At 41.9% G+C, this 15,963-nt stretch overlaps 1 protein-coding gene across 1 annotated transcript in view; it reads right to left on the bottom strand.

The window, feature by feature from the left end:
• Window positions 1–11,251, bottom strand: part of pelp1 (proline, glutamate and leucine rich protein 1) — a 99,265-nt gene extending 88,014 nt beyond the window's left edge. Inside the window, exons 1-4 of the mRNA XM_080734010.1 lie at window positions 11,043–11,251; window positions 7,483–7,547; window positions 6,238–6,343; window positions 1,522–1,671 (exon numbers count right to left, since the gene is read on the bottom strand). Of these exons, the coding sequence (XP_080590136.1) occupies window positions 1,522–1,671; window positions 6,238–6,343; window positions 7,483–7,547; window positions 11,043–11,246 (525 nt within the window). The 5' untranslated portion in view covers window positions 11,247–11,251. The remainder of the gene's footprint in view (window positions 1–1,521; window positions 1,672–6,237; window positions 6,344–7,482; window positions 7,548–11,042) is intronic.
• Window positions 11,252–15,963: the final 4,712 nt, after the last annotated feature.

Genomic DNA, 15,963 nt, shown 5'->3' with positions numbered 1-15,963 from the left:
GCTTTAACTATTGAAAAATAGCAGATATACAAGCTCACAGCGCGGCACCGAGCGCCGCGCTGCGAGCTTGTAGATCTGCCATTTTTGAAAAGAAAAAAAAAATAATAATTGTGAACATTTGTGCAAGCCTTTGAATATTTAAATCCTTCTAAGGTTTTTTGACACACACACACACACCCACACACACACACACACACTCAGTGGTGCTCAAACCTTTTCACATGAAGGACCTCCAAAATGATATGTATTTGGCCACGGATCAAAATATTTAGTTCCTCAGAAGCAAAGGTTTAGTTATAAATGTTCGCTTAAAAATTCATATATTCAAAGATTTGCACATATTTTCACGACTTTTCAAAAATAGCAGATCTACAAGCTTGCGCTGTGAGCTTGTATATCTGCTATTGTTCAATAGCTTAAAGGTGATACACCATGCATTTAAAAAGTATTTATGTCATATTGTTTATGTCCCAAAAACGTTTTTCAAAAGGTTTGAGGCTAAATTACCACTCCTGAATAGAGAGCCTCTCATTTTTGAATGGCTCTCAGAGCATTTTCAGCTGCAGTACCACCTTTGGCCTGAACCTGAAATGTTTAACCTCCACCTTCCCAAAACCAGAGAAAGACACAACGGTCTGAAATGGGACTTTGTGAGGATAGAAGGTGCTAGTGGGACCCCAACAAAAAGGTTTTAAAATAGGAAAAGTGAATTTTCATGGTGTATCACCTTTAACTCATTGAGTGCCAGCGCCCTCTAGGGGCCATAGAATGCCAGCGCATCTCTCATAGGCGAGCGCTTTAGCTTCCAGGACCTCACCTTCCAGGACCTCACGTGCTCACGTTCATGCACGTCATGGAAATGTCCCGGTTGATAATGCTAACAGAATGGCTATTCCCATTTTGTCATCTAAAAGATCATTTTTGGGCGATTTCGCCGTAAATAAACCTCGCGCCGCTTCCCTAAAGACACAATCCAGAGATATAAGCCTTCAAAGATTGGTCTTTCATTGGATTAGGCGGAGATTGGCGATTTCGTTCGCAAATAACGTCCGGCCGGGACGTTGTTAGCTTTCGGCTAGTAGCTAGAAAAATCAGGCCAGGCTTCAGAAGGCATCTTATCATTTTATTCCATTTCATTAAATATCCCGGACTAGTTCGGGATAGGCACCCTGGAATACGTCGCGCCGTCTACAATGAACATTGGGTGAACATTGGGGGGGGGTCTAAACTTTATTTTAAACCATTTTCAATGGAATAAATCGTCGGAGCATCTAGCGTAGCTCGTTGGCTAGCGCTGGGCGAGCCGGGACCACCCACGTTGCTCCAAGCAGCTCGGGGTAAGTAAAATAGCAAATAAAAAATTGTTTTTGATCCCGAATATCCCGAACTAGTTCGGGATAGGCACTCAATGAGTTAAGTATAAAATAATGAACGACCCTCCACCTTGGGCCCTAGTAACTCGGTCCCACTTCCCCCCCCCCTCTTGTGACGGCACTGGCTGAGACAGTGAGACGGCGTTACCTCGGTCTTGAGGCCCAGCAGGGAGGTGAGGATCCCCAGGATGGAGTTGAGGCCGACCTCTCTGGAGAGCTCTGCTATCTGGGCAGCGTACTGGAGCAGGTCCTGGAGGGCAGACACGGCCAGCTGCATGGTCTGGACGGGAGCCTGGGACTGAGGGGCAAACCGCAAGGGGCGTCACAAGGGGTAGGAAAGTGGGACTGAGTTACCGGGGCCCAAGGTGGAGGGGCCCTAGTAACTTTATCTATTGAAAAATAGCAGATATACAAGCTCACAGCGCGGCACCGAGTGCCGCGCTGTGAGCTTGTAGATCTGCTATTTTTGAAAAGTCGTGAAAATGTGCGCAAATCTTTGAATCGATGTATTTTTTAAGTGAACATTTGTAACTCAAATTTTGCTTCTGGGGGGGGGGTCCCTGGAACTAAATATTTTGAGATGGGGGGGGTCCTTCACATGAAAAAGTTTGAGCATCACTGACATGGAAACATAGGTTTCTTGACACACATTTTCACGATTTTTTTAAAATAGCAGATCTACAAGCTCGCAGCGCGGCACTCGGTGCCGCGCTGTGAGCTTGTATATCTGCTATTTTTCAATAGTTAACATTCATGGGGGGCCCGCAGTGAATCCTTGTACCCAGGGCCCAGAATTTGGTGTGACGCCCCTGCAAACCGCAATCATCATATCACGATTATGACCAAAGAAATCATGATTTACGACAGTATCGCGATAATCAAAATATCACCCAAACATCCATTATCCTGGGGGCGGAACATTTGCCAAAAAATAGCCGATCTCACAGCGTGTCGCGTTGATAGAGTGTGAAAAAAAGACTATCTCAAGTTTGTATATTAGAGTACCTTTTACCAATAATAGAGGGTTTAAGTGGTACCGGATATGCAGCGGCAGAGCGGCGGGAGTAGTTATTACTACTATTATAAAACGATTTGTCCATACAGAGCCTGGGGGAATAGCTTAGCGTCCCTCCTGCTAGTTGCACTGACGCTGGATGGTCCGGTCCCACAGACATTCCTGACAGAAACCTGTGTCCTGAACTATAGTTCCTCTATGCCTCTAAGGTCCTGGCAATGACAATGCTAATGCAGAAGAGAATAAATAAATACTAGAAAAGAAAATTTCTAAGAAATTTTAAGTGTGCCTGCAGCTCGCTAAGTCTGTGCAACCTTGTGTAGCGGTTGGTGTTAGCATTAGCGTTATTAACATTAGCATTTTTTTGCATAAACTTTAACATTATAGTTCTTCATATGACACCACCCACATGTCTGTACGACAAACGGTTCACGAGAAAACAGGTCACTTCCTGTTTGGTGAGGGGCACTTCCTGTTTGGCGAAATAGGCCCCAATTAAGTTTAAGGACTCTTAATCTTGTCATTTGACGCAACCCGCGTGTCTGTATGACAAACGGTTCACGAGATCAAGGGTCACTTCCTGTTTGGTGAGGGGCACTTCCTGTTTGGCGAAATAGGCCCCAATTAAGGTCATGGACGATTAATGAATTAAAGCTGCAAGCAGCGATGACCGGGCCCTCGCAGCTCTACCCACGTCACAAGGCCAGCAGCCAATCAGAAACCAAACAGGAAGTCAGCCATTTCGACTAATTAGTGGCGTTTTGGCGCATTTTTGGCCGTTATCACGGGTCGCACTTTAACGACAGTTTTGTGAGAAAAAAAAAGTTTTTTGAGAAAAAGAAATTTTTGAGGAAAAAACATTTTGAGAAAAAAAAATTTGAGAAAAAAAAATTTGAGAAAAAGAAATTTTTGAGAAAAAAAAATTTGAGAAAAAAAAATTTGAGAAAAAAAAATTTGAGAAAAAAAAATTGAGAAAAAAAAAATTGAGAAAAAAAATTTTTGAGAAAAAAAAATTGAGAAAAAAAATTTGAGAAAAAAAAATTTGAGAAAAAAAAATTTGAGAAAAAAAAATTTGAGAAAAAAAAAAATTGAGAAAAAAAAAAATGTATGACACCAGCCGCGAGTCTGTACGACAAACGGTTCATGAGATGTAGAAGCACTTCCTGTTTGGCAAAGGGCACTTCCTGTTATAGAGGGGGCGGGGCTTAATCAATTACAGCTCATCCCTATTGGCTGGAAAAAGACCAAAGTTGTGTGTGCATTTTAAAGTTTAAATCACGTTGCTAGGCAAAAGTATGGCAGAGTTATTTGGCGCCAAAGTTTCTGGGTTTTTTTCGGAGTCCCCCATTCAAAGTCAATGGATTTTTTGGGCGTCGTTTTTTGCGAATTACGTCGCAATGGTAACGCGGATCGGAAAGAAAAGTAATAGCACACCATTCCCGGCCGAGCCGCACGTTTTGATGTATATATTGCGGCGGTGGCGTAAATTGTGCGGCAGTTATTACGGCTCCAAATTTGTGGCGTGATTATCATTAAGTATGGCGGATTACAATAAGTGTTTGCCATTGCGTTGCATGGCAGGCACACTTAATTACACCCATACTAGGTAGTAGGTAGGCCATCCTCTAAAATGTGGTTACTATGGGCATGGTTTGGATGACAATATAGTAGTCTTTGCAACAGAAAGTAATTATTAAAAACAATAAAAATTAAAAAAAAAGAATAGATTCATTTAATATTATATTTTTATTATCAAAAATGATTATTCGAATATTCGATTATTATAACCACTAAATACAATTAATTGTAGCTATATCATGAAGGGTTTTACTTGATTATTAGAACTATATAATTTTTAGCTCGATAACTGGTCATTTTAGGGTGTTTTTGGAGCTGTGTGAAGCACAGGCTCCCTATACGTGGCCGACCGTGTGGGTCTGTGTGTGTGTCTGTGTGTGTGTCTGTCTGTGTGTCTGTATGTAGCCTGAACTTCCTAAACTTCGGCACGCCACTAGTCCCACAGTTTTGCCACCACACACTCGCGCCATATGTCAAATCGACCGGCTTACTCGGGAATCGTGGGCTATTACTTTTCTAAGAGAAAGGTTCTATAGTTTAATTGATATTAATTTATTAGTGAATTAATTTTCCCCATTGACTTATAATGGGAATCGCAAAAACTCACATTCAATTATTTGTCTCTCGCAAACCATAGGGGCTAGAGTTTCAAGACTTGGAGAGGAGGTTCATAATGATTTCAAGGATTAAATAAAAAATAATTGTGTCATTTGGCCGCATGGTGGCGCCATAACACCCCACTTTACGTTTTGGCCTGTAACTCTTGAACCGTAGGTCGGAAAATTAAAAATATTTTTTCCCTGGATTCCTTGGGTCATGACGCATCTCCCAATATAGGCCACGCCCATTTGCGCCATGATAGATTTTCCGCCATCTTGAATTTTCTCCAAAACACACTTTTTGCTCCTTTTCCTACATATTTTCTTCAAATGTCACAAAAATCGGTACACATGATACACACACACACACACACACACACACACACACACACACACACACACACACACACACACACACACACACACACACACACACACACACACACACACACACACACACACACACACACACACACACACACACAGGTGTGATTTTTAATGTCTGCGGAATCAAGAATTGTTCTCCGCAGAATTCCGCAGAATCAGGATTGTTCTCCGCGGAATCAAGACTTTTACTCTGCGGATTCCTGGGGGGACTAATAAGGCCATCGCACACATAGAACCTTAGATAACAAATGACACTAGTCATCCCCCTGTATCGCTAGTCCCACCTCATGCCATCTGGGAGAAGATACAGAACCCTGAAGTGGGAAAAGGTTTGTTTAACCCATTCAGAACGGGTACACAGTATTATGTATCATTATTTTATGCTTTAACTATTGAAAAATAGAAGATATACAAGCTCACAGCGCGGCACTCGAGCTTGTAGATATGCTATTTTTGAAAAATCGTGAAAATTAGAGTTTTGACCCGATTCTATAAGTGTCTTTTGAATCCTTCTAAGATGTTTCTACGTCAGCAATCTGGCTTAGCCATCGTCAAAGAAAAGGTCCTTTTCACTTAACTGGAGCTCAGTTAGTCTGTTCTTGAGAGACTACTATGTCAGTGGTTCTCAAACCTTTTCATGTGAAGGACCCCCAAAATGATATGTATTTGGCCACGGAACCCCATCTCAAAATATTTAGTTCCAGTGACCCCCCAGAAGCCCCTAAAGCAACATTTTTGTTACAAACGTTCGCTTTGAAAATACATATATTCAAATATTTGCACACATTTTCAAGACTTTTTCAAAAATAGCAGATCTACAAGCTCGCAGCGCGGCACTCGGTGCCGCGCTGTGAGCTTGTATATCTGCTATTTTTCACTGGTTAAAGCATTCAATAATTCTAGGCCTAAATGGGTTGAATATAATGTGTGGATGGATAAGTGTTCATCTTCACACACACACACACAGTAGGGATGGGATGACATGAAAAATTCATAGCACGATCATTGTGACAAAAGAAATCGCGATTGGCAAAGCCATTTGATAGAGAGTGAAAAAAAAAACACTGTATCATGTACGTATAGTATAAGTACCTTTTACCAATTATAGAGGGCTTAAGTGGTACTGGATATGCAGCTCGGCAAATAAAAGGTGAATGGATCCCAGTGCATGATGGATGACGATATCACGGTAAATTAAATCTCCACGATACGATTACCATGAGTGTTTGTTATCACGATAAATGATAATATGGCTTATCATCCCATCCCTAACCAACACACGCACCTGTATGATCTGCTGCAGTGATCTCAGCCAGGAGAGACAGTGCTGTTGGAACACTTCACTGGAGCTGTCTTTGATGAGCACTGACAGTAGACACACCCCCTCGAACCTGCAACACAACACAACACAACACAACACAACAACACACACACACACACACACACACACACACACACACACACACACACACACACACACACACACACACACACACACACACACACACACACACACACACACACACACACACACACACACACACACAAAACACTGTTACCACAGGACACACCTAGTTTATGTGACGATTAATTGCCATGCAAATAACTGTGATTAACGATTTAATTGTGCTAATTGTGACAACATTTATTTTTGGCTCGTAGTCTTTGAAGTTGCACATGGCAGATATGACACATAACCTAAATATACAAAGAAATGAATGACATATTTGACAATTTTAAACTGTAAAAAGAACATTGATAGTGGAAATAGGAAATCTTACAAGCTCACAACGTTGTCGCATCGCAACACACTACTTTTTTAAATGTTTGAACATACGAAAATGATCATTTTTCAACATGGAAACTATTATGACAAAATAATTACGATTGTGTCATATAATTGCGATCAGACAATTGTGTCATAATTGTGACAGGCCTGGACACACCCCCTTCAACCTGCAACACAACACACTAACGCAATAAACTGTCACTACATGTAGGGCTGTCACAGTTATTACATAATGTCTAATCGCAATTATTTGACATAATCACAATTATTTTGGGATAATCGTCATAATCGTTTAGGCCTACATGTTGAAATATGTTTATATATGTTCAAACATTACAATAGTGGAAATAGCAGATCTACAAGCTCACAACGCATCGCATCGTGACGCGTTGTGAGCTTGTAGATCGGCTATTTCCACTATCAATGTTCTTTTTAAAGTGTAAAGTTGTCAAATATGTCAGTAATGTCTTTGTATGTATTTGCAACTTCAAAGCCTTCAAGCCAAACAGAAATGTAATTGTCAACAACAAAAACACAATTAAATCGTTAATCGCAATTATCTGAGTGACAATTAATCGTCATTTAAAATGTCATAATCGTGACAGCCCTAACTACATGTGCTTTAGCATAGAACAGGGAGGGAGGGAGTGTGGGTTTATGTCCTTCAGTGGGGGTTTAGGGGTGATTTTGGTGTAACACAACATTGGAGAGGACCACGGCACGGTGGACATGTGGACTTACTTGGTCTTGCTGGAGGACAGCTTGGCGTTGCTGAAACCCACCAGACCTCCCACCGCACTGGAGCTCTGTAGGACAGGACAGGAGAACATCTACATCAGGGTTCCCCAATAGGCGGCCCGCGGGCCATTTGCGGCCCGCGGGGGGCTACTGTCTGGCCCCCACCAACCCCAGTAATAATGGTGGTATAAGAGCAGCAACAACACTAGTATATCGTCGTTGTTGAGTGGAAACCTTGTACGTCCAAGACCGTTCATTTTGTATTCATCATCTAAAAAATTTACTAAACTAGTGAAAACAGCCGATCTACAAGCACACAACGCCTTGTAGATCTGCTGTTTTCACTAGTTTTGTGTGACGATCTTGTATGATGAAGCAGGGCTTTGCTTTACCAAAAAACGTACACATTTGAAACTTGGAGATACGAGGTTTCTGCCCGAGAGTGACGATATCTGAACTGTCGCTGGAGTAGCGGAATTCGCCACCATCGCCCCCTGCAATGTTGTGGCCCTCGGCTTGGTAGCCTAGACATGATTCGGACCTTGGGTAAAACTATTTGGGGAACCCTGATCTACATTAATACACCGAGGACTTGATAGAACATCTATTAGCCAGGGACCCACTCACCCAGAATGATAGAACATCTATTAGCCAGGGACCCACTCACCCAGAATGATAGAACATCTATTAGCCAGGGACCCACTCACCCAGAATGATAGAACATCTATTAGCCAGGGACCCACTCACCCAGAATGATAGAACATCTATTAGCCAGGGACCCACTCACCCAGAATGTGAGACGACCTGTGATGTCTTGATAGAACATCCATTAGCCAGGGACCCACTCACCCAGAATGTGAGACGACCTGTGATGTCTTGCCGTACTTTTTTTTTCTCCAGTTGTATCTATTAGTTTGGTCATTAAGGTCCACAGAATGAGAGGTATGCTCTGCGTAACATATATAGAAGTTACCATAGACGTTACAACACAGTTTGGTTGACTCAAATACCAATTCAGGGTCTTGTGTTTGCAGACACATTTCGTCCATGCCTTACCCCTTATCCTTACATTTCTTTGACTCTTTTTTTTTATTTTACCATTTAAAAATACATATATTTAAAACATTTCAACTAGCCGATCTACAAGCTCACAATGTGTTACTGTTTACTGGCTGGTAAAACCATTTTAAAATGTTTTTCAAATTAGTAAAAAAAAAAAAGGCAAAGAAGTTAAAGGCCCAGTTCACCTCTGGGATAACCAGATCTTATTTTATTGTTGTTTGGGACAAAAACGTATTTGTTGTGTTCCATCTGTGTATCCCAGTTGAACTGGGCCTCTAAGGGATAGGGGGTAAGGCATGGATGAAAACAGCCTCCAACAGTATAAACGCACACAGGGCCCCCCTCCAGTATTCGTTTCCCAGCATTAATTTAACTCTGGGAGAGTAACCAAATGGACCCATGACTAAGGATGCGAGATTGTAGATCTGCTATTTTCGACATGCGAAGTATAGCTTCTATTAGGTACGGGGGTCCTTGGTTCCAGGTGGTACCCAGCTAAATCTGATAGTTAGGATCTTACCAAACATCTTATTCGGTGTAATGCTTTCCAGAAGTCGCGAGTGACGCGATGTTGTAGTCAAACCGGACCTTTCTGACGAAAGTTTGGTTTCGGAGAGAGTACGGAGAGGCCTTTACAGGTCTGTAACTCTGAGTGTACAAATAGAACTAAATTAACACGTAAGGGTCGATTCAGAGTCTAATAAGGAGCCTAACTTATTTCGGTTCGGCACTGTCCAGACCCAAATATGGGTCGTCGTCCCCAGTTGGGGGGGGGGGGGGGGGGGGATCACCTGACTAAACTTGGTTCCTCGGTGCTGCCAAAATGTCGTGACCTCCCGACATAATTTCGGTACTCAGCGGTGTCTTCTCATTAATTCAGCCCGGTTCATATGTTCGGCTGTGAAGCCAAGGAAACAGCGGTCATTTGGGAGGGAGACACGCCGACTTCCAAATGCTTTTGTGGCCGTCTATTGAGCGGCGCATATCAAATACATTGACAGACTCTCGCTCTGGCTGGAGAGTGGAGGCGCGCGCGACACACACATACGGACAGACACACAGCTTCGCTGCGTCTCGCTAGTCGCTGACCGTTTTTTAGAGAAAAGAAGAGCTTAAAGTAAACACAACTTTGCGTTCCGTGTTGATAGCCTATATCAGTGGTTCTCAAACTTTTTTGGTTGCAGTACCCCTTTATACTGGTTTCTGAAGCAAACTAGGCCTAACCCCTTCCCCTGACTGCTGCATGTTGCTTATAAAAAGCTCATCAAAAGTCCAGTTCCAATGCCAATATGTTCAAAATAAAATGACATAATGGCGAATAAACATTGCTTTCTATTCAATAACAGTTTTACTAGTCAATGTATTGATGTCATTTGGTTTTACAATTTACAGATGAGCAGGTTCACACAAAGTCGGTCAATGTTTTGTCATTAGCCATAACAGTAAAATACATATTCCCATTTTCTCCTGTACCCCCCACGTACCCCCATTTGAAAAAAACTGGCCTACATTACCTCTATGGTTTATAGTCGAGTTGTGACTGTGATGATGCATGCAGAAAGAGAGGCGGCACGTCTGTGAGAGCTTGTAGATGTTTTCGACAGAGCTCGAGCGTGTGTGAGTCAGTGAGTGAGAGAAAGAGAGAAAGACCCCGTCTTCCATCTCATCATCTGACGCTGCTGTGGAGCTACTGCTCACTGGATTTTAGTTTTCATGCTATGGACCTCCAATATTTACAAGCGACTTCGGCACTAGCCGTTAAGAAAGTATAAATGGACTCCCCCCGAACCTAAATAATTTCGGGTCGGGGAGCCCTCCCGAACCGAAATAAGTTAGGCTCCTTATTAGACTCTGAATCGACCCTAATGGTTCCATGAGTATACCCTCAAAGTTAAGGAGGTTCTATGAGGAGACAATAGTTTTGAGAGCACTGTATTGTAGCAGCATATGCACAACATTATGTTAGAGCTGCATAGAATATAGTTAGACAATACGTTGCTTTAATATTTTATCATATAGTCACTGATGAGTGTGCTGTCAAACAATGATATGGAATCTACAAAAAGGTTGTGGGCAATGTGGGGGTCCCTGCTTCATGACTTTCTCTCACTGAGCTAAGGGGTCCTTGGCCTGAAAACGTTTAAGACCCCTGGTCTATACATTAATGTTAGCCCTACTTTGGGATATGCCAACATCATAAACACACCACGTTAGCCCTGCTTTAATATGAGGTGGTATTAAAGCATTGCATATCACCATCATATGCTAGCTCTGCATTGGAGTATGCCAACATCATAACACAACCTAGTTGGTTAGAGACCCATGTTAGCCCTGTGGTATAACACACACACACTCACAACACACGCACGCACACGCACGCACACACACGAGACAATAGTTAGTTAGCCTCCAAGCTAGCCTGTGTGTGTGTGTGTGTGTGTGTGTGTGTGTGTGTGTGTGTGTGTGTGTGTGTGTGTGTGTGTGTGTGTGTGTGTGTGTACCTGTGTGCTAACAGCTCCATGCTGTCTATAGTTGTCCAGCAGATCGGGGATCAGGTGTTGTGTTCTGGTGTTGTTCTGTTTGAGCAGAGACAGCAGAGCTTCAGTCAGCCTCATCCTGCCCACAGCACCGCTGTTAGAACCTGGAGGATGAGGATGGTGGAGCCACGATGCCGCCGTAGCTGCTGCTGCTGCTGCGGCCGCCATCTTGATGCTGGCTTCTGCTTTCAGTGCCTATGTGAAATTGGCGAATATAAACTGGGGAATATAAGGAAGGCTCTTCAGAATAAGAGTACCCCTGAGGCCAGTGGTGGAAAAAGTATTATACTTTGTATATAAAATGTTGTACTTAGTAAAAGTATCAATACTGCCCTGTAGATGTACCCCGTTACAAGCAAACGTCCAGAATCCATAATGTACTTGAGAGAAGTATGAAAGTATTTGCAAACATTGTACTTAAAGTACCAAAAGTAAAAGTACTAAATGTTTGAAAATAGCAGATCTACAACAACAATGTTTCTGAGTTTAAGAAAAAAGTTTTAATAACACAAACAAATATATAAATGGATAAATGTTGTTCACTGGAGTGCATAGCCTTTACAAATTGGACTCTGGACCTTCTTATTATAACTCTATGCTCTGGACATGAGACAGCACTTTATTTTGAAGGCGACCGAATGTCTTAAATTCAACACATCCTATACCGGAAGTTCTTATATTCGCCAATTTCACGCTGCTCATTTCAGTCTGCCTCTCTGTATGTATGTATGCTGTGTTGCCAGATCTCTGTGACTGTGAGAGAAACAAGTAAAAACGAGACCCACATTTTAAGCCAGTGGTTCTCAACCTGTGGGTCGTGAGTAGGGTTACCAACCGTCCCGTAAAATACGGGATCGTCCCTTTTTTGGAAACTAAAAGACGTGTCCCGTATTGAACTGAAACGGGACGCTCTTTGTCCCGTATTTTAAGGTTGGGGGATAAATATGAATGAGGGGATGATTTAATTGAGAAATGACAGCGATTCTGCCTGTCAGAGAGCTTCCACTTCCACTCTGCTCTCCTCTGAGACGATAAGTGCTGCATCCCATTGCTGTGAGAGGCGCTGCGCTGTTTGTAAGCAGCTGATTGGCTTATTAACATACGGCTCTGAGTGTTGCTAAGACACAGTCTCCGCCCCCTACACACTCCCTTCCCAAGCATGGGCTGTAGGTTCACTCCACAAGTTGCCTGCGAGAGACGAAATGAGTGCGTGCGAGCGACCATACGACAGTGCTCGGCTCAGAACATTGTTTAATGTCTTAAAAAAACGTGTGACAGAAGATTGTGTACAAACATATTAGACATGAATCCATAATAGGTGATAGGCTAAACAAAAAGGTGAAAAAGCAGGCAAGCAACAGAAAATAAGCCATGGATATTGGTATTCCTGGGAACACTACAGTAATCTTGTCTGCCAACTAAAGCGACCCCAGACAGGCTGGTATGTGAAATAACATAAGCATGCGTTGATTTTGTTTTTAAAACCTAATGGTTATTGCTGTATGCCAATATGATTAAACTAGTGTTGGGTACCAGAGAGTGGGCACATAAGGACCAGGTAGACTTAGGCGATATGTTTTGGAAAATTGAGAGACACCCGAATTAATATTGTGAAAGGAAACATATGATTTAATAGAGGAAAATACCCATTTTAGCCAACTTTATAACCGAAAATATCCGATTTTTCGGCCCAAAGACACCCGAATTAATATTGTGAAAGGAAAAATATGATTTAATATCGGAAAATGCCCGTTTTAGCCAACTTTATAACAGAAAATATGCGATTTTTCGGCGCCGCCTTTGGCGGCGCATGTTTCCTTAGAAAGTGTCCCGTATTTGAAACTCTGGGAGTTGGCAACCCTAGTCGTGAGTCTCGTGAGTGACCCCCAGGGTGACCCACAGATTAGCTTATCTGTAGCCTCGGAAATAGCTTATCTAATTACCATTGTTTTCTAACTCAACAGTAAACAAACAACATAAAGTTTAAGGGTAGGCTATAGAGGGTATCTGCACATTTCTAAAGTGACAATTTAAGGACTTTTAAACATTTAACATACTGGTAGTCCAAATTGTCAAATATTAGAATTTGTGAAATTTCAACGTGTTGTGAGCTGTAAATGTAGATCTACTATTTTCATAATAGAACCGTGTTATACAAAATGTAATGCCTCAACTCTTAGTGCTCGTCAGGGTGGGAGGTCCCCAGTTAAAATATGATTATTTTGGGGGTCACTGCCTGAAAAGGTTGAGAACCACTGGTTTAAGAAACTATGGGGAACGTGCATATGACGTTTTGTAGGCCGATTTGGAGTTATCGGCCTACAAAACCAGCGCCATTGCTGAGGGGGACCAGTCAAAAAAAAAAAAAAAAAAAAGCAACAGTACTGAGAGATCAGATGTTGAAACATTTTCCAGTGACTAAATATAAAATAGCCTACAATTAAAAAAAGTGTCCCCATTATGCAAGTAAACAACATTCGATTGTGGTTTAATGAATAGGCTTAGGCGAGATTATATTTTAATCGGCAATGCAACACCATTGACAACAGGTCCCGTCTTACTCACAAAGTGAAGCTCACTCGACAATTCTCTCTCTCTCTTTCTCTATCTCTTTCTAGCCTACAACCATTACAAACAAACGGAAAATGACTTACCTCTGTAGATAGAAAAGAGCCTAAAAGCATTCCTTTCTCCCTGGCTTTTGTTTCAATGTTAATATTATAGATTCCTAGGCAACCAACCAGCAGCATTGGACAATAATAAGTCTACATTACATGATAAAGTTTACACCGCTCTGACTTCTGACAGTGCCTGTCAATCAGTTCACTAGCGCACAGCTGCAGACAATATGTTAGATTGAGTAGACCTCACCACATGAAAGGCAGAGGCACGCATGACTTTTAATAGCCTAATAATAAGCTAAATGCTCGCGGGTCTCTCTGAACCTCGGAAATAAACGGATTTCAGGACAATGTCACAGGTCTCGAAAAAAAGAAAAAAGAATCAGAACGCGACGGAACTAGACAAGACCATTACGGGGGGTTTGGTTTTCTAATTTGGCATAACAAATATATTTCTATTGAATGGCTTGACCATCTCTCTCTCTCTCTCTCTCTCTCTCTCTCTCTCTCTCTCTCTCTCTCTCTCTCTCTTCTGTTGGATAATTAGAGAAAGCGCACCTCTCTCTCAATACAAAGTGTTCCTTGCTTGACCACAATGTTCTCTCTCTCAGATGATCTACGTAAAGTGGCAGAGTTGACTGAAGTGTCTAGGCTAATACATATTACACGGGAGGTTGAGGCCAGTAAATCTGTCATAAAAATATACCTATTGAATATATTATAGGATATAGCCTACAATGAGATTGAGCAAACAGTTTTGTTTAAAGAGAAAATATATCTGACATGGCTGAACAAGGAACGCTGTCTGTCAGACCCATGATGTTTACCAGGATAAGAAATAACACTAGAAAAGTTGTTATTTTGAGAGAGAAATGTCCCGCACACTTTGATGTGGTTTATTTTGATGATAACTGTTGTAGCCTACTACAATCTATCTCAACATACAGTAATAGGATCGTCATGGAGATTGTGTAAATGTTGTAGTGCACTTATTAATATTATAAGTGACGTCCCTCGAGGATGGCGACGGGAAATACGTCATCTGGAGCGAAACTCCTCCCTAACTCCGCCTTACGCACGAATTCCATAGGGCACTATAGTGGCCATTATGAGCACTTTAATTAAAAGTAGGGTAAGTGATTAGGCTACTCATTGCTATACAGAGTGATTGTTTAGTGCAGGAGTCATGTCTCTCCTGCTCATTATTAAACAGAAAATGTATTTTCAGTTCGGGAATACCAATTTTATCCAATCAGGATAGCGAACTGAAGGGCCGTCCATACTATACCAACCATCAAAACTTTTGTCGGAAAGTTTCGACTTTCCAACGAGCAGCTTTCCGAACTCTAAAGGCCTTTCATAGGCCTACTCTCTCCTAAACCCAACTTTTCGTCAGAAAGGTCTGGTTCAACTACAAAATGACGTCACTCGGAACTACTGAAGAATTAGGCCTAGGAATTAGGCTTGAGTTCAGAAAGCTTCACATCAGAAAGTCGGAACTCTCCGACAAAAAGTTTGGTTTCGCAGAGTAGGCCTATGGACAGATCGTAACCCTGAATTAAGGCCAGTCCATACTCGAAAGGTCCGGTTCAACTACAAAATGACGTCACTCCGAACTTCTGAAAAACATTACCCCGAAATAGAGTTCGGAAAGCTGCACATTGGAAAGTCGGAACTTTCCAACGAAAAGTTTGGTGGTCAGAGAGAGTATGGCCAGGCCTTCTTTTCAGAAGTTGCGAGTGACGTCATTGTGTATAGTTAAACTTGAACCAGCCTTTCTGACGAAAGGTTTGGTGGTTGGAGACAGTATGAGCTTCACTCAGGATACAGATTAAACAAATGAAATTTGGATGTGATGCCACAAAGAAATTAGCAGACACAATTGGCATGTCATTTTGTCACCTGAAAATGAATTTTCTGTTTGTTGAGGGGCTGGAGAGACAGTTACTATCAGAATAGTACTTTGACCTTTTAACAAAAACCTTTTTTGTTTTAACTCCAACAATATCACTTAATACCTTTAAACCTATACTACTGTATAGGCTTACATTGAAAATTGCAGATCTACAAGCTCACAATGTGTCGCTATTTTCACACACACACACACACACACACACACACACACACACACACACACACACACACACACACACACACACACACACACGTATGGATATCCAAGGTGGGACTGCCCATTAGTTCGAAGGTTCATTAGTCCAAATCATTAGTCCGAATTTAGTTAGGGTTACTGAAGTTAAAGTTAG

This window comes from Nannobrachium achirus (genome assembly GCF_963921795.1).
Source record: "Nannobrachium achirus genome assembly, chromosome: 9".
Lineage (NCBI taxonomy): Eukaryota > Metazoa > Chordata > Actinopteri > Myctophiformes > Myctophidae > Nannobrachium > Nannobrachium achirus.
This window is presented reverse-complemented; position numbering and strand designations above follow the sequence as displayed.